Source organism: Magallana gigas, chromosome 9, assembly GCF_963853765.1.
Source record: "Magallana gigas chromosome 9, xbMagGiga1.1, whole genome shotgun sequence".
Classification (NCBI taxonomy): Eukaryota; Metazoa; Mollusca; class Bivalvia; order Ostreida; family Ostreidae; genus Magallana; species Magallana gigas.
In genome coordinates, this window is record NC_088861.1 from 2,802,260 (window position 1) to 2,829,184 (window position 26,925).

At 31.8% G+C, this 26,925-nt stretch overlaps 1 protein-coding gene across 1 annotated transcript in view; it reads right to left on the reverse strand.

The window, feature by feature from the left end:
• Positions 1–19,666, reverse strand: part of LOC105336833 (uncharacterized) — a 120,775-nt gene extending 101,109 nt beyond the window's left edge. The window contains exons 1-5 of the mRNA XM_066071431.1: positions 19,432–19,666; positions 3,645–3,735; positions 2,956–2,989; positions 382–514; positions 86–146 (exon numbers count right to left, since the gene is read on the reverse strand). Of these exons, the coding sequence (XP_065927503.1) occupies positions 86–146; positions 382–514; positions 2,956–2,989; positions 3,645–3,735; positions 19,432–19,596 (484 nt within the window). The 5' untranslated portion in view covers positions 19,597–19,666. The remainder of the gene's footprint in view (positions 1–85; positions 147–381; positions 515–2,955; positions 2,990–3,644; positions 3,736–19,431) is intronic.
• Between the last annotated feature and the right edge of the window lie 7,259 nt (positions 19,667–26,925).

Consider the following 26,925-nt stretch of genomic DNA (forward strand, 5'->3'; position numbering starts at 1 on the left):
AAATACTATGTGAGATATATTTCAAAAATGCTAGCTTACATGTAATGTAATAAAAGCACAAAATAGTACAATAAGGAACACAAACCCTCGCCTCCAAGTTCAGACACATTGTAAGTAAATCCATTACTATCATTTGTACCTGGAACCTTAAAGATAGAATATCAATAATCAGAGTGATAGATCAAACTCCGAATCTATTTTTTGTTAAACTATTTTTTTTCTGTACGAAGTTATGTCATGGCGATCGTTAGAAGGAGTTGTAAGGTAAGTCTTACTTTGGACTCTTACAAATGCATAAAATATAATTAAAATACAAAGTGCAAAAAAATATTATACACCATAATGCTTTTGGTATTTTTGTACTTTTAAAAAATGATTTACCTCTCCTTCCTCATGTAATTTTGCTGCAAAAATGGAGGCAAGACCTTTCTTGATTGCCACCACTTTTTCGTCTTCTCGCCTTGGATGAAAAACATGATTCACCACTCCCCGGGAAGATATCACAAATGAAAACCTATCATAATGATATAATAAAATACATGCAATTGTAAAAAAAATCTATCTTCATGCGGGTTTTTTTTAAATGTTCAATTTTTTCTATCATTTCTTTTTTTCTATATTTGTAATATAAACAGTTGCTTCTGCATCTGTGAATGAGTTTTAAAATTCACAACTTTGAAAGAAAATTTATTTAAATTAGTTGAATTATCCTTTTAAAAATAATAGTATTATATTTAAATTCAAAACAAAAAGGAATATGATAGTTTGTTTATAAAATTTACACTGGTATAACGCAACCTTTGAGCATTGTTATGTTTAACATATTCCAGTTTTGCATTTATTTTGAATGTTTTTCTTTAGGAAATAGATCACCAAAATAAATATAAATTTGCAACTAAGATATCTAATTTTATCGATTTGCGATCAACCTTTATTGACAATACATGTATAAGCAATCCAATAGCAACACTAGAAAGGTTAATTTTACAATCAATATTGATATGTAAGAGTAATTGGTTCTAACGAACAATCAGTTTTTTACAGTATATGGCCAAATGTGAGTCATCAAAATAAAAAGTTTCATTTTTACAAATGTCTGAGATGTTTTTTTAAGTTTTGCTCTTAATGATATAGTCAGAGAAAAACAAATTAAATCATAGCCTTTTAATAGAAGCTAATCTATATTTATACATGACGTCAAACGTCCCTGTCCTTTCTTGACTGTAAACATCGTCTGCTACAACATGGCCAAAAAACGAAAGAAATGTCAACACCACAGAAACAGTTGTTTATATCTTTACGTCAAGATGGATTCAGTCAATATAAAATTGTAAGTTTCTTGTAAATCTAATCGAAGTGGAAACATTAGTCTGAACTTTATTTATTTTACAACGATTGATAAGCAAGTTCTACAACTTATATTAATATCTCTCGTTGGCACGGATATTAGCGCGAGATGTCATTTGTATGGGAAGAAGCACATTTTACCTCGAAGCGGACTGCCTTGAAAAGCGAATGAAAAGGGGGTTGGGCAGGAAAATTTGATGTTGTGTTAGAACGGACAGACGACAAACTTTAGCAGAAATAACGAATGAAGCAAACAATTTATTACTTTCTTCTGTTTCTTGCCGAACTGTTAAAAGAAGATTGCGTTTTTCTGGCTATACAAGAAGGAAACTTTGCAAAAACATTTACAATTCGGAAAGAGAATAGAAGTCGTCGGATAAATTGGTATAGATCAAAACTTGGATGGACTTTGGATAGACACTGGAAGAGAGTAATTTTTAGCGACGAAACACAAGTTGTGGTTGACCAAAATAATTGAGTTTATGTTTGGAGGAGAGCTGATGAAGTCTGGCGACCGGAGTGCCTAGAGCTACGAGGCAACCGTACGTTTTCTGTCACGTTTTGGGTTGTATTTCCAATAAAGGGATCGAAACATTCACATAAGCTGAGAGCGATATAAATTCCTGAAAAATATATCGACATTTTAAACGAAAATTTGTGGCTGGTTTTAGCTTGGCATTTCCCTAACAACGATTATTTATTCCAAGAAAACAATGCCCGCGTACAAACTTCAAACGAAAAGGAAAACGATGAAAAGATCAAAACAATATCAAATCTTTAAAGTGGCCATCCCAATCACCGGACCTTATTATTATAGAAAACGTATTGCAAACAATTAAAAACCGTTTAACATAAAAAAACAGAGGAGATCTGATTGAAAAAGTGAAAGAAATATGAAGTTAACTTTCACGGTACTACATTCAATAACTTTATGAATCCATTCCAAAACGTGTACAATAGGTCTAAAGGTCATGCAACTAAATATCAAATTTGAGGTACGTTACTGTGTTACTTTTTGAGATATTTTATTTATAAATCAGGTAAGCGGCGCCGGTGTCTTATAACGGCGGCAATTTTGTTTACTTACTTATGGCCATATATTGTAGGTCTACGAAAGTGTTGTTTATGCTGGGTGTGAATAAAGCTAAAATCAAATATGTGGCTGCGGTTTTTAGAATAGTTTATGACGGAATAACAGGTTAAGAGAATTATTAAAAAATAGTGAATTACTTCAGTTTTCTATAAAACGAAACAATCTTAAAAACATTTTTTGAAAAAAACAAGACTGAAGCATAAGTAAACAAAATTTTTATCAAATGATCGAATTGTTGTAAAAAAACAGTTGATCCACACTGTCTTTCCATATCGACTGCTTTGTGCTTCAATGTTGCTACTATTGGTATGTATTTGGCTTCAAAAATGTACATGTGGCGTGCTATCATTAAATGTTATTTTATTAAAATATGTAATACTATATAGCCGTTTTAAGAATGCACGTAACAAAAATTCAACTTGAATAACACAAGCAATTATTTGTTTAGTAGATAGTGATGTGAATATTATATGACAATCAATGAAAGTGCAATAATATGACGGAACAATGCATACCATTTTGAAAAATCATTTTCTATGCCGTTTACATCTGAAAATAGAGGGTTGAGCAAAAATATAATTTTACTTAATATATAAGTTAAGCAAACATTTAAAAGCAACGAAGATAAATATGTTTTACATGGAAACTGAACATCTATTGCTTCATGTTCTTCGGTTTAACATAAAAAAGTTCTTTTGTGTGTTTTAGGTCCTCCTTTATGTCATTGACCTCAACATATGGAACCAGCTAACACGCATATTCATTATTATTATACTTTCATGTTAAATACTGAAATCTGATTGGATTAGACGCAGTTGGTAATCCGTTCTATTACCCTCAGCGTTAGCAACACACTTGGCAACGGGTAACACAACGAATTGTTACATGCGCGTAAATTATGCGCGAACGGTTCGCCGTAGAATTCACTTCATTTCTATATCAAAAGCAGTAACATTTTCTTAAAAAATAAGACCTTCATATAATAAAATACATAGTGCCTGTTTGGGAGGGTAACTGTGGAAATTGACACCCCTCGAAAACCATTGTCAACCTCCGCATCGCGTTGGTTGACAATGGTTTTCGAGGGGTGTCAATTTCAACAGTTACCCTCCCAAACAGGCACTATTTATATAATGTCGACAAGAGATAGAAAATTACATGGGTCGATTTAATCTTCTTTTGATAAACATAGTGTTCATCTTACCTGGATTCTGTTCAGGGGCGACATTAATGGTGTACACATTTAGCAGCAATTCCTGGTCATCATTCACGGTCCGAATGTTGGTATAACTCACCTGATAAAGATAGATATTCGGTTTATAATTATATCAGTGACCATTCTAAAAAGCGCTGATAAAATAATGTTTAACAAAAACTGGGTTCAAGTTTTGCACAATCGTTTAAGTTAAGAAATATTGTAAAACTAAAAGTAAATATCAAATCGCCTTTTTAAATATAAAACTCATTCAAAGTCCTACTCGTTATAATATATTTAATACAAGTGACACAATGAGCATTTTAGATTTTTTTTTATAGTTTTGACAACGGATATGGAAAATGCCCATCAACTGACTATGAAAATGTCATGTATAGTTTCTATGATATTAATAATATTCCACTTAATTATTTTATTTTACTTGGATAATATTTTATGTAAATCAGTTATTGGTTTTCAAAACTTTTGAATAATGGAATTCAAGTAAAAGGAAATTACTAATGTTAAGAAAATAGTCGATAATCAATTTTTGTTCGGAACTGATTTACATTTGCAAACATTTATATAATTGTCTTGTTTTCTTATCTGTAGAAGTACCATATACCATATAAAGCTACACCAGTGCGTTTTTTCTTTTAAAAATGCCTTTATTTGATTCATCTTTGCATAGTTATTGTCTTTTATATATATAGAAATTTGTAGTTTGAGGATAATTTATGTACATTAAACAAATGAAATCATTGTTTTCCTTGTGTTGCGTGTATATGAAGGACTTAAAAAATTGGACAAATCGTTTTCTTAACATCCGTATACCAATAGAAAAAAAAAAATCTCATAAGCACATTCAATAAAAACTCGGCAGATCTAGATATGAAAATAACTATAACGATTTCGAAATCAAGTTTGCTTATTTATCATTCCAATGTCCAATTTCAGCTTTTCTTTATAACAAATAGATTCACAAATTCATGTAAATAAATATATACAGTTTCATCAAAATGGCTTTTGAATACAGCTTTGTGTTATAAGGTACATTGAAGGTGATCTGAAAGTCATTTAAAGCAAAACACGCATGAACAGTAAACTGCCTCAGAGAAAAGGATTATAATGTTACTTGCGTCATTTGCAATTGAAAGCTATAACAATTCAAGGAAAAAAAAGATAGAAAGAAAAAAAAGAAAGGGTACATGGACATGGAACAAAACTAGAACTTGTTGAACCGAATAAACACAGTCTTGTCCATGCAAACAATTGTTTTATTTGAAATAAAAAGAGACTGAGCAAGAGATATAAATTGGGAAAGATTGAGATATATACATGGACATTTTATTTTATTATGAAATACAATGTATTTGGTTACTTTTATATAAATTCATATGATAAACACAACCATGTTTAATATGTCATTAGGAGATTGGATACCTTTACATAAATTGCAAGGAAAACAATGTTGCCAAAGACCAGAGTTACGAACTTACAAAGTATTTTTGACACAGAATAGATGATCAGTGCATACGTACGAAACATTAAGACCTTGGGAGGAAGGCCTTTTTAGTGCCAAATATGCCGAACTACGCAGTTTGAAATCTTTTTATAGCAAATTGAATTGAAAAAGAAAATGACCGCATTCCATCTTCGCTGGTTTTTAAACGTTAAGTTGTGTTTTTTCGGGGTATACCAATAATTCCAAAAACTGTTCAATGCATTCAACTGCTAGGTTACGCGGTCACTGGTTTTGAGACAATGATTAACATTTAAATTCATTAAACATACTTTGTGTCCTTGAAAATTTGTGATGTATGTATGTGATGTATGTAGAAGCAATTGGCTTATTAATGAACATTTCATAAAAAAAAACAAAAAAAACCCCATTTAAATTCAATGATTTCATAGTTTGAAAAAATAAAATGGGGGAAAAGAAAACTATAAAGATGTAAGAACCTATGCCTCCTAGTGAGCTACTTGCATACATTTGTGCAAATGCCTTATTTATTTATTTTTTGAATTTAAGGAATAAAGCAATAAACTACATATGCATTGGTTCATACATCCTGAATTATAAAAGGTGCACATTTCTTAGCTAGTGTACGTATAGCAGAACATATCTCATAAAAAAAAGTACGAGTGCAGTAAACTTCAAATACAATACATAATTTTCGTGTCCTATTCAATTCAATCTCATAAAATAATTTGAAGAAACCTTTTTCTTGTTGATTGTAATTTAAAGAACAAAAAATATCAGATTGTAAATTGATAACAATCAGGCTACCAAGATAGTATCATTTGCAACATGCATGGTTAGGTTTTACCTTTTTTCTGGTTTCTTTCCTGCTGAACTGAGCATTTTGAACTTTGTTAGTAAAATAGCAAATGCTTTAGGGTTGAGGAAGGCTTTTTTTTTTTACCTTATTATGATAAAATAGATCTTTAAAATGATAAATATTCTATAAAAAAATTGGTTTTTATTGATTAAATAAAAATGCCGCTTTTCATACAACACTAATTTACAATTACATGTTCATATATTCATAAAGCTTTTAAAATTGCTATAATTGGAATTCTTTTATTTTGAATCATTATCAGAGTTCACTTAAGTGCAAAAATATCACTACCTGAACGCATGAAAATCTGTTAAGCTCTTAACAATATAATGCAACATTCCTACTTCTAGACCCGTTAAAGGAAGTCAGAAAACTACGCAATTTGAAATCTTTTTATAGCAAATTGAATTGAAGAAGAAAAAGACCGCATTCCATCTTCGTTGGTTTTTAAACGTTAAGTTGTGTTTTTTCGGGGTATAACAATAATTCCAAAAACTATTCAATGCATCCAACTGCTAGGTTACGCGGTCACTGGTTTTGAGACAATGATTAACATTTAAATTCAATGATTTCATAGTTTGAAAAAATAAAATGGGGGGAAAGAAAACTATAAAGATGTAAGAACCTATGCCTCCTAGTGAGCTACTAACATACTTTTATGGAAATGCCTTATTTATTTATTTTTTTAATTTAAGGAATAAAGCAATAAACTGCATATGCATTGGTTCATACATCCTGGATTATAAAAGGTGCAATTTTTTTTAAGCTAGTGTACGTATAGCAGAACATGTCTCATCAAAAAAGGTACGAGTGCAGTAAACTTCAAATACAATACATAATATCCGTGTCCTATAATCCAATTCAATCTCATACAATAATTTGAAGAAACCTTTTTCTTGTTGATTGCAATTTTAAGAACAAAAATATCAGATTGTAAATTAATAAACAATCAGGCTACCAAGATAGTATCATTTGAAACATGCATGGTTAGGTTTTACCTTTGTTCTGGTTTCTTTCCTGCCGAACTGAGCATTTTGAACTTTGTTAGTAAAATAGCAAATGCTTTAGGGTTGAGGAAGGTTTTTTTTTTTTTACCTTAATTTAATAGAATAGATCTTCAAAATGATAAATATTCTAAAAAAAATTTGGTTTTCATTGATTTAACAAAAATGCTGCTTTTCATACAACACGAATTTACAATTATATGTTCGTATTAGTCTCATTGACTTTTTTAAAGCTTTTAAAATTGCTATTGGAATACTTTTATTTTGAATCATTATCAGAGTTCACTTAAGTGCAAAATAATTCACCACCTGAACGCATGAAAATCTGTTACGCCCTTAACAATATTATGCAACATTCTTACTTCTAGATCCATTAAATGAAGTCAGAAAACTACGCAGTTTGAAATCTTATTTGACAAAAATTAGTCAGAGGGTTGAACGGGGGAAACACCTAATACGGTAACTGTTACTTTTAAACTTATAAATATATTTCTATCGGGTACACCCAAACATTTAAATAGTCGTTCAATGCATTTTATCCGACCACTAGAGAATCACTTGTTCTAAGACAATGATTAACATTTCACTTGGTTATTTCACAATTTAATAAATGTCTATTAAATTGAGCGATGTGCCTACAATCATGCAAACAAAGTATTTTTAACAAGCATTTATATATAAAGAAAAATTAATGGCTGATTGACATGAATGAGTACACATTGGATAAATAAATAAGTCATGTTAATTACTAATATAAAATAAGACAGACTTAAAATTGTTCATAAACAAACTGTACAAATACAATAAGCTGCACATAAAGTACGGAACAGTCATACCCAAAACGTCCAAACCCAAAACAATGGCTCATGATATTTTTCTTTAAAGAAAACTTCTCATTGATTCTGATTTGAAATGTTTCTGGTATACATACAGTATAACGAATATCAGGCTATCAAAACAACGTCTTTTTACAAAGTATGTTTAACTTGGTTTTGTAACATTGCTCTTCATCAGCATGTTGAAGTAGTCTCGTTGGCAGACAACAAATGATATAGGGTTCAAGAACATTTTTTAGATTTAAATTTTCATCTAAAGGACCGAATGTCTAAATCCACTCTCAAGGTAATGGAAAAATGACTTTAAAGTTTTTAGTCCTTTTTTTTCAAAATTAAATGTCCTGCATAAAGTTTGACCTGCATATATGCTTTTAATTACTTGCACCTCAGCTAAACGTTGATTGAATTTTATCATTGCAAATATCATGATTGGTAAAGTCCAGTTACTACCCAAAGCAATTAATTCCATCAGAATTTAAACTAGATGCGATCTCGTTGCGAGGAACAATCAGGTCTTTTGTTATGATGAGATGCAATACTGAAAAATTAAAAGATTTTTCTAAACTATAAATATATAAAGCAGACCATTAAAAGTACAAAGCACTTATCAGTTCTTAAACATCAAGACAGTTTTGCTTCAATAATGATCAACAACCTTTTTGAGATATTTAGACAACAGTTAAGTCCTAATATTATGGGCTGATCCTTAATTCTTGATATAATTGAAAAAAATTCGGAACTCTCTGATCGCATTTTGTCTGTCGTCTGTCTGTTCGTAATCTTTTCAGATTTTTAACATCTTCTGAAGAACAATTGGGCCAAATTCAACTACACTTGGCACAAAGCATCCTTAGGAAAAGGGAATTTAAGGTTTTTAAAATTATGGAGTTTACCTTAAATATATAATTAGGGATTATTGAAAACTTTCTGATTTTTAAAAAAAAAACATTCTTCTCAAGACTTATTTGGTCAGAAAAGCAGAACCTTGAGTGGAAACATCCCCAGGTAGTGCTTATTCAAAGTTGTGAAAGTCATGACCCCCGGAGGTATCGTAGGGCCACAATGAGGGGTCAAATTTTTAGAAGGAAACATATAGAGTAAATCTTTTAAAAAAAATTTCTCATAAAGTAAACAACCGAAAAAAACTGAAACTTGTGTTTAGGTGCTGTAAATTCATAGCTATAAAAATCATGATCCCAGGGTTAGGGTAGGGTCACAATGGGGGGATGTCGATTTTAACATTTAATACATGTTAAAAAATCTTTATAAGCATTTTGCGTAAAGACTAAACAGCCGAGAAAACTGAAACTTGGATGGCAGCATCCTCAGGTAGGTTAGATTCAAGTTTGCTCAAATTATGATCTCCGGAGGTAGGGTTGGGCAAAATGGAGGTTTGAACTTTTACAGAGGAATATATAGAGAAATCTCTAAAAATCATCTTTTCAGAAACAAATTGGCCAGAAAAGCTATAACTTGAGTGGAAGCATCATCATAGAGTGAAGATTTAAGTTTGTTCAAGTAACAACTCCCCGGGGATAGGATTGGGTCACATCTTTGGATGGGTGTGGTCAAAATTTACATAGAAATATATAGAGAAAAAGTAAAAGAGTAACTATAATGAAAGTAACTCCAGATAATGTAAATTCTTTTTTTTTACAAATAAAAAAACTTGAGAAGTAGGGTAGTAGCACATTAGGGATCTAATTTTTAAACGGAAAGAATTTTGATTATTCGGAATAGTTAATATGATTTAATATATTTTTTTACTTATATGCAAGCATCTTGACATATAACTGATCATTTAAATTGTTAGGTTTTGGCCCATGAACGATTCTTGGGTTTCCCATTGGGTTCAAAGTTTGATGCAGGTTTATATCCCATATGTAAACAATTACTTATGTTCTTTTTTAAAAATGCAATGCTATACATGTGAAATGACTGTAAAATTATCTTGTTAGAAAAGAAAATAATGATAATAAAGATAAGAATGTTCAGGGGAAAATGAATTTTCATTTATACAGGATCTACATGTATTATACAACATTGTTCAGATAGTTTGTATTATGACTCTGATTTTATCATACCTATTGTTCTTCAGGTGAGGTATGTGGCCAACGCGCCTTTTGTTTTAGAAGTCATTACAAAATATTTCTAAATCTTGAGAAGAATGAAATAATAAGATAGGTGCCAGTCACAAAACGAAGAGAGTCGCTATTAAAATTTAAAAAAAGGATACTGTTCAAAATGAAATTTTGAGCAGGTTCCATTTTAAAGCCTTAAAAAAAACACTTTTCTTTTCAAAGTTATGTAAAATCAAAAATTCAAGATTTTGGCCCCTTAAGTTTCCTTTTTTTTTACGTAAAAGTTTCGTCATTTTTTAAGGCCATTTAATTGTAAAACGTCAAAATGAACATTTATTTTGCTTGAATAATCTTAACCAAAATCTCAATTATTTTAAAGATATATAGAACAGATTTTTCAACCCTATTGGTCCTTTATTTAAGAGGCTGTCATCTAATAATTGATATCATTGAAAAAAGGACTTTGAAACATTTTTTGATCTACAAGTCATAACTAAATATTACTCAATCTTGACATAAATGCAACAACCAGTTTTAGGGACCAGCCATGAATATGTTCTTCCCTTATGCGATTTTAAAGCTAGCATGTTGTTCATAATGAAATCTACATGGTACCCGGATGATAAGGTTTCAAAATTTGGCGAGGTATTCATGGTGGCTTCCGAATGGAGAAGAGATGTCAACATTTCCATTATAAATCTCAGTAAGACATTTGTTTTCGATCCTATGTTATTTCCGAGGATAAAAATTTATAATATCTTGGATATTCTTCCATTTATCAATTTGAATTGCATTTTTTTTTCACAGTTAAGTGCATTCTTATTAACAATTGATCAAATAAGCTACATAAATATCTTTAAACAGGCTATAACAGGCCATAAACAAAATCTTAGAAAAACTTTTGGCCTCTTTAGGTTCTTTGTTCAAGTGATTTGTCCCTAAATCTTGATATCATTAAAAAAGGCTTGTGATATTGCACAACTTGTCCAACTTGACGATGCACTTGGTTATTACCGCTGAAACGTGAGTTCGATCCCCGTTATCAACTGTGGTTGTAAATGGCAGGGTATGGTGGTCGCCCGCTTATACACGTGGGTTTTATCTGAGACATTGATATAAGTTGTAGAACTTGTCTATTGTTGTAAAATAAATTAAGTTCAGTTAAAAAAGAAATTGCACATCTGTTGTGCTATATATCTTCAAAGATTATTTCATGGAAAAAAAGGTCACAATAAAAAGGTGTCAAATCTTTGTTGAAAATTTCGCGCTCCAACGAGCTCCAACGCTTTAATATTCTTAATTATGAAAAATAATCTTGTTCAACTTCAACCTTTCATCTATAAATCTGACAAATTTTTCATTGATATTATGAAGATTGACTGAGAAGTTACAAAATGGACCATGAAAATAAAGAAATATATCGGGACCAAACTTGACGTTATAAAATTTTTTCTAAAATTAAGGTTAAACCATTCACGATCATATGTTAAAAATGAAAGAAATAGGCTGAATATTTTTGGGAAAATTGTCTGGACAAAAGTTAACAGAACATAACCAGATAAAATCTAGTTAGATATACTAGTAACGAGAGTATCTGCCGTTCGAATTCATGAAATATCGTTAAAATATATAAATAATTTAAGATTTTAGTTCCCCAAATATTACGTAAAAATGAGCGTGGCAATGAGTTTTTTTTAGAAATTAATTGTAACAATCAACAACTTTTTTTTATAATTAATTGCACCATTTTGATCGTTTTTAAGTAATTATAAGAATCTTAACGAGTATATCGGCCCCTAAATAAAAGAGTCTGCCCACATTTCTTGTTCTCATACAAATTATCTCTTGATTTCTAACATTTGTTGTTCGGACACGTATATAAAATTGTTGATCGTTTTTGAAAAACAAAAGATTGAAAACTTTAGAGGGCAGGCCTGTAGAGACTGGTTAGGGACATACAATTGTGTTTTGATTAAAGGAATCAATTAAAATCATCAATATAAAACTCTTCTTCAATGCATTACAAAATCCGTTTCCTTCTCAAGATATATTGCGTCAAAGTTGAAAACGGATGACCTTAATATGAGACTGCAAAGTATAAGCTTAACCGAGATTAAAAACTAAAAGTTAGACTTTACGCTTATGACACTTCTAAGCAAACATATATTTTTACCCATTTACTTGAGAAAAATATGTGACTTGTTACTGAAGACATAAAAACATAAAAAACGCAATTTTGTTTTTATTTTAAATATATTTTATTACATGTGTTAAGAATGAATCTCTTGTAAAAAGGACCTTAGCTTGCCTTGATAATCCTCACCAAATAAGCAATATCTTATTTTTCAAGAAAATGTGTTATTTTGGGATTTAAAAAAATACAATGGGAAATATTTTGCTTTTGAGCTATAGTATAGAAAAATGTTCGATAAAACTCTTTTTTAAAATGTTTCAAACTTTTTAATCATCTTTGAAGACCTCCTGTAATAAAAAACCCAAACAATTGTACAAAAGAGGTGTAAAGAAGAACAAAACAATATATCAAAAACACCATGATCAGTATTTGCGCCATATCAAAACTGAACAATAAAACAACTTTGGAAACTTCTGCTTGCGATTGTTATAATCATCAATCCAGGACATCTAAAAACATACATCTGAAAAGTTTTTAAAAGTAGATCTGTTACAGAATTCTTTTAAACTTAATGAACACAAAGTAAGTATACTGCCAATTGGATATAAGAGCGCTAAAAAGTCAACAACACTAGGCATGCTAAAGTTGTGGATGTAATATATAACTAGCAAATTCAATATTCGAAGCCCGAGCAATGACAAACGACATGCACATAGATACATGTAGTTTGCATACTTTCGTGACAACTAGATTCTTAATGGGGGGGGGGGGGGGGATTATCATTCAATAAAAATACCAAAACAAACACTGCAACTTATACTCAAAGATAGTTATTTAAAAAAAAAGATATTGAAGATTTTTTAACAATAGGCGTTTCATAAAAGATTATAATCACTGTCATGAAGCTGATCATTTTAGTGCAAAATGTCACGCCCATCTGGGTTTATTAGATTGATTAAAATCGATGTCCGAGTTGATTACATACGCACAATGTTAAATTGTTTGTTCCTTATGTTTTAAACCTACCAAGTGGCTACCAAATAATATTCTATATCAAAATGTTACGAAATAAACAACAAGACACGATCTGTTTGCGAGCAGAGACAAGGTCCCCCGTCTGATCATCAGGATATGAAATAAAATCTCGATTTTAAAATTCGACAAACAAACAATCTAAAATGGGGATGGCGTCTTCATTCATAAGGGCTGGGGCTATTTTGTATCAGATAAGAGTTAGGAATGAAAAATGTTTGAGCTTTATTCGTCCCCGATTTAAGGAGTAATATCACATGCTGAGTATCACATTTCTTAGGAAGATCTTTGCTCATATACCTATAAACATGCATGTACATCACAACCTCTTGTGGGGTCCAAGAATTGTCCAGCGATCTTGACAACCGAGAGTCAACATTATGTCACCGTTATGATGCTTGTTATTCAGTGATACCGTATGTTATAACATTTGAGTTTTTTATTTTGACAAGCTTGAATTTACATTTCTAAAGATGCGTCTTCTGAAGGATATGACACAGTTATTCCAGGCAAACGTTTTTAGGAAAAGGTATTTAAAGATTGTTCTCTAAATACATGTATATTCCTATGTAAACCCTCACCCTCAATAACCCCCATCCAAAATATGGTCCCAAATTTTCCCCAGGGAACATCATTTGAACAAACTCAATTTTATACATATCTGAGAATGCCTACATACAAATTACAGCTTTTCTAGCCAGTTTCTTTTTCTCATATTTACCCCCGCCCTCCCCCAAATTAAGGCTCCAACCTAACCACAGGATCAGCATTTTAACAAACTTGATTCTACACTATTTGGAGATACTTCCACACATTTTACAATTTTTCTGGTCATATGGTTTAGGAGAAGAAGATTTTTTTTTATAAATTTCATTAATTCTTATTAATCAACACTTCGCTGAGCCGTTTCCAATAACTCGCATGCATCAAATCGGTATGAAAAAATAGCTAGAGCAACGAGGAGGTCTGTCGTCTGTTTTTTCAGAAAATGATATGACATTCACTTTGATTCTGGCAAAGATACGTGAACAAGAAAAGGTGGCAGAGGTTTAATGTTCTTCTATATCGCTTTTCCTTGATCTTATGGTCACGCTTTTGATCAAATTTTATCTTTTTTTATTTTTGTTGTTTATAATGCTTTAGATATGCATCTCTTATAACCAACAGCATTACAATTTGAGCGTCAGTTATAGATTATTAAGGAAGATACAGAGCCGACATGTCTTTGATATGTAAAAAGGGTTAGTGCAATGTTTTTGTTTAACTAGGTTCAATATACCTGAAAAGTTTTTAAACTGATTTTTCTGTATGCTAATTTGTTTTGAACTTTTATAAATAGTTCCTAGCGTTTGCCATATTCATTTTAGGCCTTAATTAGGCATTGAAAACATTAACAATGGAAAAATAGATCTAATTGCCTAAAATCGTGACCATGCCTCTATAAGATATAATTTATCAATAAGTTGGACTACTAACACTGAAAGAAAACATATCAAGTGATAAATGTAAAAATGAGTATAGTGTGTGCTTAAAAAACTAGCTGTAAGAAGAAAATTTTTATCTTTTATACCATAGGACAAAATATTTTTCAGTCAAGAACTATAGATAAAAAGTTCAGGCCTCTCCTGGCACCCAATGTGAGGAGATAGTCACTTTCTTTTTAATTACAATTTTAAAGTCTTGTGATTTTAAACACATTCATTAAGCAAGTGTTTAAAAACTCTTTATCGTGTTTTCAGATATCTAGAAAAGAACAAATTTAGGGATGGACCCTTTATCTACTTATTGTGACAATTTTACAAAATTTTTAATGTTTTTTATTGCTATTTTCCCCCCCTTTTTTGGTCCACAAGATTTCTCAGAGATGGCTCAATGGATTTTCGTAAAATTTTCAGGACTGATAAAGAATCTCGAGATTTTTTTTTCAATTTTTCAAAATTCACTTCCTGTCGTCCGTTTCCTGTCCGGCGTTGAAAAAGCTTGTCTCGTCGAGATCTCAGAAACAGTAATGACCTGAACATCCAAACTTTGTGGGATTATAGACCTATTGTTGTAGATGTGTTTAAACTATTTTGTTTTGTTTGTCGTATCTTCTGGTCGTCACCGGGAGTACTTCAAAAATAAGTATTTTTACGCATTTAATTTAATTATTATATATAGACTAAATATATGAGTTTAAATGTATACATAGGTTATCTATACGATGTTATATCAATAAGAACATTCTTCTTCCGGTGAGATATCTCAATTATCTCAGGTAGCTTTTTTAAACACATTTTGTGCAAACCAGATCTCAGAAACTATTAGCGATCAAAGCACGAAACTTTCATGGATGAGAGACATTTGATTGAAGGTGTGTTTAACCGGTTTTATGTTGTCTTTCGTCACTTTCTGTCCACACAGGAAGAGTTCAAACAAATCGAGCTGTTTATCAGTTTAACTGTTTTCCTCTGATATTTGTAGTAAGCTTGATGGACAATAATATAAAAAAAGGCAAGTATACAAGAAATGTTTAATACAATTTAGGTTAAGCATTGAACAACCAAACTTTGTGGGATGATAGACTTATGTATATACATGTGTTAACACTATTTTGTTTTATCTGGCGTTACTTCCGGTCGTCACAGGAAGTACACTTAATTTTGATAATTTAAAAACATTTTGTTTACTTAGCATGAATGTAACATTTAAGCTATAGTTATACAAAGGTCATCTACACATGGTAAAAAAAAACAAAAAAAATATTTTGCTTCCAGTGAGACATCTCAAATACATGTATCTCATGATCATGTAGCCTTCTTTTATAAAAAAAACAAAACAAAGTACCCGCAAGATCTCAGAATCTGTAAGAGATTAAGACAAATAAATTAAAGGGATGATGGACATTTGATTGTACATGTGTATAACGGGTTTCATTTGGTCGTACGTCACTTTCGATTCTCACTTGAAGCATTCAAGCAGAAGAATTTTTTTTACTTAAGATTTTTTGAAAATTTTACTTAGTGTGAGGAACAGTAACGTACTGTAGTTAAATGTACTAAAAATATCTTCTTTTAATTTCCTTAATCTTTTCCGTTTGTCCGTTTCCATTCCCATGACAAAATCCTTTTCTCAACGAGATACTTTAACTAACAAAAACTTGAACATGCAAACTTTGAGGAAAGACAAAACAATGTATGAAGTTATGTTTACTATGTTCTGAATGATCTGGCGTAACTTTCGGTCGTCACAGAAAGTGCTTAAAAAATGACACCTGGTCTTTTTTATATTGTTTAACTTAAAAATAATTTCTTGGGAATTCCTTTACAGTATATATTGTATCCATTTTCTTTTAAAAGAGAAATAGATTTTTATGTACCGATGAATACATGAGAAACGGAATACCTTTTTGTTGCTATTGCAACAAGAGTCTAGTTTTCAATATCTTTTTTTCAATATTGCTCTTTTTTTTTTAAATCGTTTTTCGTTTTGTGGTTTAAATAATCAAAGCAATGGATTTCTAGCTCATGAAACCCCTTATGATATTACTATAAATGAATGAATCTACATCCTTCTTGGTTCTTAATGTGAGAGGGTCCGACCCATTTTCTCGATAAAAAAAGGTGTTTTGATTTTTAGATACATTTTGTTAACATATGTTTATATTAATCAGTAAGGACGTTGCTGAGGAATTGCGTGTACAAAATTTGTATGAAAAATATTAAAAATAGGTAAAAAGAAACCTAAGAAAAACAATAAGGTCTTACATTGGAAACGTAAAACTATAATTATAATAATGATAAATAATTAATAATATAAACAATAAAATAAATTTTTGCGAATTGCACAAAACCAAGTTAAATACTTTTTTGTTTATTTGATATATCCATGCCCAAAATTGCTATAACAAATTCCTTCCCTCATTAGTTTTATTCGATAACTGGAATTGTGAATAAACATTAAATACGAGATGAGTATAATATACTAGCGGAAAAAGAAACTGTGCATCATAAAATTTAGTACAATTTTTCTATATCTATTGTTTGTATTTATGAAATTTAAACAATCGATAATGGTAATGTTTTTGACAATATTGGATGGTAACCGTCCGGGTGCACGGACTTTTTCATGGTTAGTGAGCACCTGTTGTTTATTGAAGAATTTGTACGCACGAGTTTTACGCGCCAATACTGTTTGGAATAGCAACTGTAAAGGATTTGTTTAAATTTTTTTTTAAGGAAATCACTTTAGTTTCAACAGAATTTACCCCTAAGTCATGCCACGACTCAACCACGACTCAACGAAAACCAACGTAATCGTGCTGTTGGGATGCTGCAAGCTAGAATGGCACAAAATACAGTGGCAAGACACTGTGGAGTTCATCAGAACACCATCATTACAGTCATTATGAAGACGTTTTCAACAATCTGGCAACATTCAGGATCGACCACTTTCTGGACAGCCTCGTGTGACGTCACGTCAACAGGACAACCACATTAGTCTTGTGCATCTGAGAAATCGTTTCCAGACAGCAAGTTTGACTGCCTGTAGCATTCCAGGGCTTCGACCAATTAGTCCAAGAACTGTGCATAATCGTCTGCGCGAGCAAAACATCAGACCTAGACGTCCAGCAGTGCGCCCAGTACTGCTTACACGTCATCGTATCGCTAGACAAGCGTGGTGCACACGACATCTGCGATTCAGAATACAGGACTGGGCCAATATTCTGTTCACTGATGAATTCAGATTTCATTTGGATAGCAGTGACGGCCGTTGTACGGTGTATCGTCGCGTTGGGGAGAGTTACCAGGACGCTTGTGTTGTGCAACGTCGACAATTTGGTGGAGGTAGTGTTATGGTGTGGGTGGAATATCAGCACGTGGACCCCTCTACAAATTGTCAATGGAAATCTCACCGGCGTACGCTATCGAGATGAAATTATTCAGCGTCATGTGATACTGTGGTTTCATTAATTTTCATGGGTATCAATTTTCGTGGATTTTCTAAAAACCACAGTTTCAAGGATACGTAATTTCGTGGCCAACGATCCAATCAATACAAAATGTAAATTGAAATTGAACTTCAATGAACATTTAATTTCGTGGATCAGCTTAACAACGAAATCCACGAAAATTGGTATTCAACGAATATTGATGAAACCACAGTACCCTTCATGCAGAGATATCAAAATCACATCACTTTGCAGCAAGACAACGCAAGGCCACACGTTGCACGTCTAGTTAGGGACATGTTTGTTCAACAGAATGTCGATATCTTGCCTTGGCCAGCTATTTCCCCTGATTTTTCGCCGATCGATCACGTTTGGGATAAAATGGAAATACGTTTACGCCGTTTACCAAATCAGCCAATGACATTGGCTGATTTAGGCCAGGCTTTAACCAACATCTGGTACAACATTCCTCAAGCATTTCTGAACACTTCAGTGGCATCAATGAGGTGTCGCTGTCAAGCATGCATGAACGCAAATGATGGTCACACGCATTATAAATTTTGTTAATTCAATTTCAAATAACAGTGACGTTCGAGTGTGCTGAAATTGACATTATTCGACGTTGACATTAAAGTGTTATGAGATGTTGTTACGAATGCATGTGTTACAGTATAACAAAAAATAAAATTTGTTCATTGTAATTTTTAAATGTTTTTTTCATATATTAAATAATGCAGAGTTTCCTTTTTTCGATAGTATAAAAAAATTGTCTACTCTCCAAATGCAATCTTTAAAGCCCATTTTATAACTGGCGCATGAACACCTTGTGATCGGAATCTTTTGGCTTCGCACGAGCTATAGCATACGTTGCATGCGTTTATCTGGTCGCATCAAGTTGCTTAAAAGTATGGACAGGCACACTATTTAAACGCGATCAAATGCAATCCAAATAATTGCAATGTAACAGACAAACATTTGCACGAATGCTTTGCAACATTCTGTTACTAAAGCCCATAAGGCTCATTCGGGATACGAGATTTAAAATATGAAATTCGAAATACAAAATTCAAGATTCGAAATTCGAGATTCAATATATAAATTAAGGATCTGAAATCATATATGCAAGCGACATCAAACTGTTTTAATTAAAAATCATCATCACATGCTCTAACCTACAATTAAATGTGTTAATAAATCTTATATAATGTTTTTTTCTAAGATATTTTAGAGGCAGGCCAGTCATGAAGATATCTAAGCTAAAAACTATGCAGAAATATACCATTTTATTGAAAAAATGCTGTTTTAGCCAATTTTAAAGATTGTTCACAAAACTGCAAGGACAATATGATACGCTCAATATACCTTAAAATTTAAATAGAAAATATAAGACATGAATACCAATTTCTTTTAATGTCAAGTTATATAAGTGGTACTTACTTTGGCTTCCATAACGAATTTCCCCAAGTCTTTGATTGTTATATGGCCTTCATATCGATAAATATATTCAAAGTCGTTTTTAAAGTTAATAAACTTTGACTCATTCCCTGGAATCGCTGCGAAAATAGCGAACAGGAAAACAGAATTTACTGACCAGATGGCCATGGTTGGTCTTCTTCTCGGGAACTTTTTTAATCAAATAAATGTTTTGAAGCTCAAATAGGATAGGTACAACGCAGTTGCAACCAATGCAATGTTCGTGTAATGTGCACACAAGGTATTTAATTTTTAAAACCGATCTCAGTTGCCCTAGTCGCTCTGTTAAAAATTTTTGATCTTTAAATGTCTAAAAAAAACCTCATTGTCGCTTTGACAATTTTCTGCTTCCAACATCTACCTTGATTAAAAATATTAACCTTATCGTACTTCTTACAAATGGTTTCAAACACGTAGAAATGTTTGCTTTTAAAGCCTATCTGTCTGTCTGTGGATAGTTTAAAAACAATGAAAAAAATAAGGAATATAAAGTAAATCACAGTTATAGCAAACACGCTTATAATGAATTGACACTTACAGTAAAGTGATTTTTATTCTCCTTGACTTAATTACAGGTTAAAACTTGACTGATATAACGAATTACACTTTTAACGAAGTATAATCGCCCGTGCCTGGGATTTCGTTAAAAGTGTGTTTGACTGTATTTCTTTGAGCACATCCTCCGAAACTGGCGAAATTAACGAAGTTAGTTTTTTTTTTATCTTCATCTGTCATATTTATGATCAGCAAAAAACTGTTTTTGAACAGGTGTTAAATATCTTTAACTTATGAACAAAAAGGAAAAGTATACTTGTTTTGATTATATTTTTAAATAGCAAGTTAAGTTGACTCATTAAAGAGAAGATATAAAACGTAATATCATCTTTAGAAAAAGAGGAAAATATCCATTTTACTTGATGCTATTTATCTTAAAACAGACTGAAAAATTATAAACTTTCACACTTCTTATAACCTAAAATCGTTTAAGTTGACTTAAATTTATCAAAAGTGTTAGATGCATTTATATTTAAACAATGGTATTTGAGGAGAAAAGTTATTTACTTCTAATTTCTACAGACTTATATTAATATCTCTGTGGCATTAACCTCAATGCAAAATGAATAGCGCAAAACGTAATTATTTTAGTTTATTACATTTTTGTTGTTATTTTATTTCATAGAGTAGACATCGCTTATAATTTTATTTGATTAGGCATATGACATAATAACGTTCAACTAAGTCAGGTTTGAAAATACGCTCTAATGTTCTTTAAAGACTTTATCGAGATCTATGTTACAATATCCAGACTTGGAATCTGGAAATGAATAAAATATTTGATACAATAACTCTGCAAGTGGTTAACCTTGAAATGCTCGACAGAAATGTAAAAAATATATTCATTCTTCAAACCTTAAATATTGTGATTTTTGTCTACTTCTTAAAGTAATAGATATTTAACATAAAAATGTAGGCAAACTGGTTGGCAAATGTAATGCTTTAAATGAAGTTAGAAATTATTACTAAATAACTTTGTATTATTTTATTTTGAGAAAAGAGGTCAATAAAATAATCATATAAAATATAAAAACATTTTTTTCATCTAATATGCAAATCTGTCAAACGAAGCAATGTTTCGCAGTAATTTTGTGTGAATAGCATAAGGGAAAAAGAGGGATTCCCCTTAGTAATGTTTGCTATATACCTTACCATAACCTTGAGGTTTTTATTGGACGGTATCTATAAAATGGTTCTGTGTGGGCATTGAAACATGAAGCATTGTTAGTATAATTATGACATTTCCATAGGAGAGAACCCATGTACGGATTACCTTTCTATAAGGCCCGGTCTGATTCACAGAACACAATTAATGTACTTCTAAAATTTCCATTCAGGGTCGATTTTGAGAAGTCGTTTTCTTAACAAACGGTTTATTATTACATTTTGTTCGCGGTTTACATCACGTGTATTTTTCTTAGTAAACAAAAATTCTTTAAGAAAGAGGCAACTACATAATGTGTCTCGCCTTCCAATTAAAATCAGAAATAAAGTTTGTTGATTTGATATTTTTTTGTAGATGTCATACTTTTCAAACATTTGTTATCATTCAAATATCATAACAGTACTAAGTGCAAAGGATGATGTTGATGATTGACTTTACGTTTGGTTCGTTCTAATTTGCCTTAGCCACACATTAAGTACTACTGATAAATATTTTAATAATATTTTAGGAGTTGCATGTAACTAGTCGTAATTAAACAGATTGAGGAACTCCGTAAACATCATAACTTTATTAGACGTATCTTTTAGATATCGAATGAACGTAATGTTTTTAAACAATGTACATGCATTTTCTTTTCTTTAATCGCCAGTCATTTGGAACTATAATTTTGTCTCTTTGGACATGTTTGAAGCCGAAAAAGAAAAACAAACAAACAAACAAGTTCTCAGTTTTTTTTTGCAAATATCAAAAACAAAATATTACTTTCTAAAAACTTTGAAAATATTGTTTAACTTTTGTAACCTAAAGGACATTTGCTAAACTGAATTCTTAATTTTGTATAACTTCCAATGTTAAATTAAATCATAATGCTACATCACCGAAGTTCTTATAGGAAATTATAAGCAAAGCACTGTATATTAATGTAACCCTGTATAAAATAATGCAAAAAACAAAACAAAAAAACGTGCAAACAACAATTCAATATAATGTTTCAATAAAAAAAAATTACGCGAAAATCTTTTAAACTGATTTTTTTTAAAATTAAATAATTGTCTTATTTTCCGTTATTTAAATTTAAGTAGTCGGTCCATTACTATTTAAACAAGATTTGACACAGGCAAAGTCAGTCCAGCAACACCATTCTTTATTGTTTTTGTTTTGTTTTTGCTGTTGTTTTTGTTTGTCGTATTTTAATTAAACCTTAAACGATACCTTGTTAAAATTTTTAAAGAGTTTATTTTGTTTGATGGATCAAAACGTTCACTGGTCGATAAAACACACACGTGACTATTTAAATACCACTCTTTACATTTAAAATGGCTGCTTACGTTTAAAGCTATATCGGTTGCGCACAAACGGACCAAAAAGTTCTGGCTCGTATACCGTTTAAGTTGTTAAAGTGGCATCGACTTTGACGAAATGGTTGTTGGTACTTGTGTTTTGGTATCAGTATTCCAATTGTTACTAATCAGTGTTTGCCTATGGGAAAATCAAATCAAAGCAAACAGGTGAGTGCATTGCAAAGTCTCTTAAATTTAAAAATCATATCAAATCTTAAATTCAATTTGATTCATTTTAATTTCTTTTGTAAAAGAACAAAATCAGAATCCTTTTTTTTTTTATTTTTGAAAAACTATTGTTAACTATGGAGTCATGGAAGGGCCAGATGAAAAATAAATAGATCTTATTTGTTAGGACGAAAAAACTTTTTCTTCGGACAAATTAGTTATTTGTTTGGACGAATATTAATAAGGATTTGTTTGCACGAATAAGCTACTTCATTAAAACACATTCTGAACAAAAGAGGTACTGTAAATCACCTTTAATATGCGTGCAAGAAATGTTCGCGCTGTTCGCGAGGGCCTGTCGTCGCGAATATTTCTCGCCGTGAACCATACTTTGTTGAATGGTTGTTACATGTTTAATAAGACGGGTCTGGAGAAGGCTTGCAAACAAGTTTATTGGAAGTAAATTGCAAAAGAAAGTCCTCGTGAATACAGTAATTCGTCCGAACTCATAACTTAATCGTCGGAATAAATAGTTAATTCGTCCAAACAAATACGTAATTCGTCCAAACAAAGAGCGAATTTGTTCGAACAAATGCTAATTCGTTCGAACAAAGAATATTTATTTATTTATTTATTTTATCATCTAGCCCTGCCGTGCCGCCGCAGTACAATATTAGCGTAAAAAGAACCTTATATGAGACGTTTGATCTACCTAGTATTTTTAATTGTTAAAGTTTACACGCCCAGTCTACCATTGATGCGACGCCGTGTGTGAAATAGATAAAATGAGTTTATAACGACAAGTTCAAAGCAACTGCATGTTGGTTTGCTCCTGAATAGGATACCGGTTTTACGTTGAATAAAGGAAAATATTTGCATTCTACTGTCATTTCCCATTAAATTCTGTGATCTTTAAATGCCTATATTTACACTTGCAAATATTTTGCCTTATATAACACGGTTTGCGCAATCCGCTGTTATTTCTGCATAACATCATAATGGGTCAAGAGGTCAAAGTAGCGCATGAATAAAATTAAACGTATCTGCATTTTGTTAATCAAAGTTTTATTCATTCACTTTCTTACAAAATGTAAAGTAACATTAATTGCGGGGATAACTGATTCATGTAAGATAGGCCTGTAAACAGAATAATGTTTTTGGATCGACATTGTAAAAAGGTGTTCATGACAATTACAATCGCAATTTGTCAAATGAGTTAAAATCAGTTAAAATTTATTTCTGACCCGTATAACAAGCCTCGAACAAAACCGCAAACGCAGTTTCACAGACCTTTCGTGTTTAGTCCATTCACGGTCAAATTTAACTCCTTGTGTTTCTCCGTCTTTCTTCCATAAAGAAGTTAAAATTGCTTGCTCAACTTTCAATCGCTTTGTTTTCAAATTTTTAACCGCTCTCTGACTTCAACAGAAGTGGTACTATTCCGCCAAGCTTCAATCCTTTTTTTTTTCAATCGTTCAAATAAATTTCCTTTTCTTTTTCACTTTATTATAATAAAAAAGTGTTTGCTTGTCAAAAGTAGTGTCATATTTATTTATCATGATAATCAAATACTTGCAACATTGTTGTACTATTTTTTGTCACGTCATCTTAATCGAAGCGGCTTTCTTGGTCATCATAAAAAAGAAATATGGAGCATTATTATTCTCATAATTTGCAACTAATATAAATATAAGAATTTATAAGGTATCATTTTTGAATGTATATCAGAATTTTAATACGGGTTGGAACGTGATCAAATCTTCCATAAAGCCCTTCATTAATAAATGCAACAACTAATCACTGCGTATGAACTTACATATAATTTACATAAGTAGTTCTCAAACAGTGATTTCTATGTTATCAGTTAAAAAAATATATCATAAATGTTGTCTAAAAGACCTTTACCCTTCTCAGTCTATTAACATTAATTTAATTTTGACTAAATCCTTAAAAAACAACGATCATGCATTCTCTATTAATTTCTACACACACATTTAAAACGATCGGACATTTTATCTTATAAGAATAAGTGGAAAGAACTTTATTATTGTTTATTATTATTTATTATTGTAATTTTTATTTCAGCATATATTATAATCCCACTCTGAAAAAAAAATACCAGGTACATGAAGTTCTAGTCATAAAAACACAATTCTATTACTTACAGATGACTATATACTTTCAATCAGGATTCATCCCGGATTGTGCTTTATATATTCATACACAACCTATGTTGAAAATAGTATACAAATATTGACTGGGGTTGAGGGCAACATTGATTATATTAGCCCCCGAAGGACGAACTATTTTCGTCCCGAGGGGGCTAATATAATCAATGTTGCCCAAAAACCCAGTCAACATTTGTTTAATTTGTTATTAGAAGAAACTAACCAGAATTTCAAAAAGGATTTGAAAACAGATCGCCGTAATTATCTCAGCTCAACACAGAATTCACGAGTTCAGTTTTGCGCAAAGTTCATTCCAAAGTATCGTCGGCGTCAAACGGTCACTGATGATATTCCGCTGCCCGTAGGAATGAAGTTTTAGATGTTCTTCCTGATTTTACCTCACAGTAATTCGCAAATCCTTATATCCATTATGATAGCAAACCGTCGCACTGCGTCATGTGCGTGTCGGTTGTGTACTTGCCTTGACTGATTCCCTATTATGACGTCACCTTGTTTTGGAGTCGCAAAGATTTATTAACGGTACCATTCACAAATCAACAAATCAAAAGCGATTAATTGATATAGAGATAGTATTCTCAAGATATTATTCCTAGCCGGTCAATATTTAAAAAAATATTGATCGGCTAATATTTTTCGGACGAGCAAATACTACAAATATTGACAATTTGTCTATATAGAGTTGTATAGTGAGAAAATACTACTGAATATAGCAATTCAGATTATTGAAATGAATATGAGATAATCTCCTTTAATTGATAGAATAGCATTGTCCAACAGTGGATGACTAAACTAGGTACAGATTAACCAACTTTGAGTAGTCATCATCAGTAAGATTTATCTCAGTTAACAACTTTCTCTTCCTTTCCACCATTTGGCCAGAGAAGCCACAGAAAATTAAAGGTCAACAATCTGAACAAATCCAGAATCCAGGATGCCAACTAAACGGCTAAGAAATTGGGAAAAGGGGAATGGTCTCTCCGGCAAGGGGCAAGGGTTATAAAAAGCCTCGCCATCACCCAAGGCAAAAAAAGCCCGGTAATACAGAGCCTTAGGCTGAAACCAGCCACCATGATCCCCCCTGCCTCAACAACATTCACCATCATACAGTGACCATGAGAGTGGAACAGATGATTTTTGACTCACAAAAATTGGTAAATTTGAACTCAAACTCAACAGTACCTGAAGTTAGTCGTTTTGACAACGAGGGCAACATGTGCCTTTTAAATGAAAGCTAAAATCATTTTTTTGATTTAGGTTTATTATTAAAATCAGCTAAAGAAATTAATAACAGTTTGGGAGGTCAAGGCGAGATAAAGATAAGAGATGGAAAATTCTGCATTGTCAGGTCAAATTTTGGCCCTTATCTGACAATTGACAAATAGACCGATGCCTTCATGATATATAAGAGTGTCATGTTAGAGAATTCAGAACCAAGGCCCAGGAGATGTTAAAGTACATGCGCGATATCAGACTAGCCGCAGGTAGATCACAATGATGGTTTAAATACAATGAACAGTATCGGCATCGTAAAGCCAGCAACCCTAAATCGTCTTGGGTGTAATCAGTCAAGAATTAAATTTTGGTTTTTACATGTGACGGGTAAGGCTGGTTCAAAAGTAAAGCTCAGGTTAACAATGCTGTGCAATTTTTGAGGAAAGCAACACATCTGCTGGAATTCAGGATTGCCATCATTTTAATTCAGGTAAAAGGTGCATGTGTGTGGGAGTAGAGAAGATAATTTTTAAACATTGTATCCTTAACACTATACATCAAATTTGGCCCCGCCCTAGAGTCAACACCCATTGTCTAGGGGACATTTACAATTTTAATAGATGACTCTGAGTAACATTATTATGAAGTCAGCCTTTCTAACAGATGTTTAAGAGTGGAGAAGATTTTAAACATTATATACATAAACACTATATGGCCACATTGCTTCCCCTTACAGCCTGAACCCCTGACCCAGGGGCCATGAATGTTACTAATTTGGTAGAGGGCTTCATGGACATCATAACCATGCATTCGGGTTTTTTTCCGCACA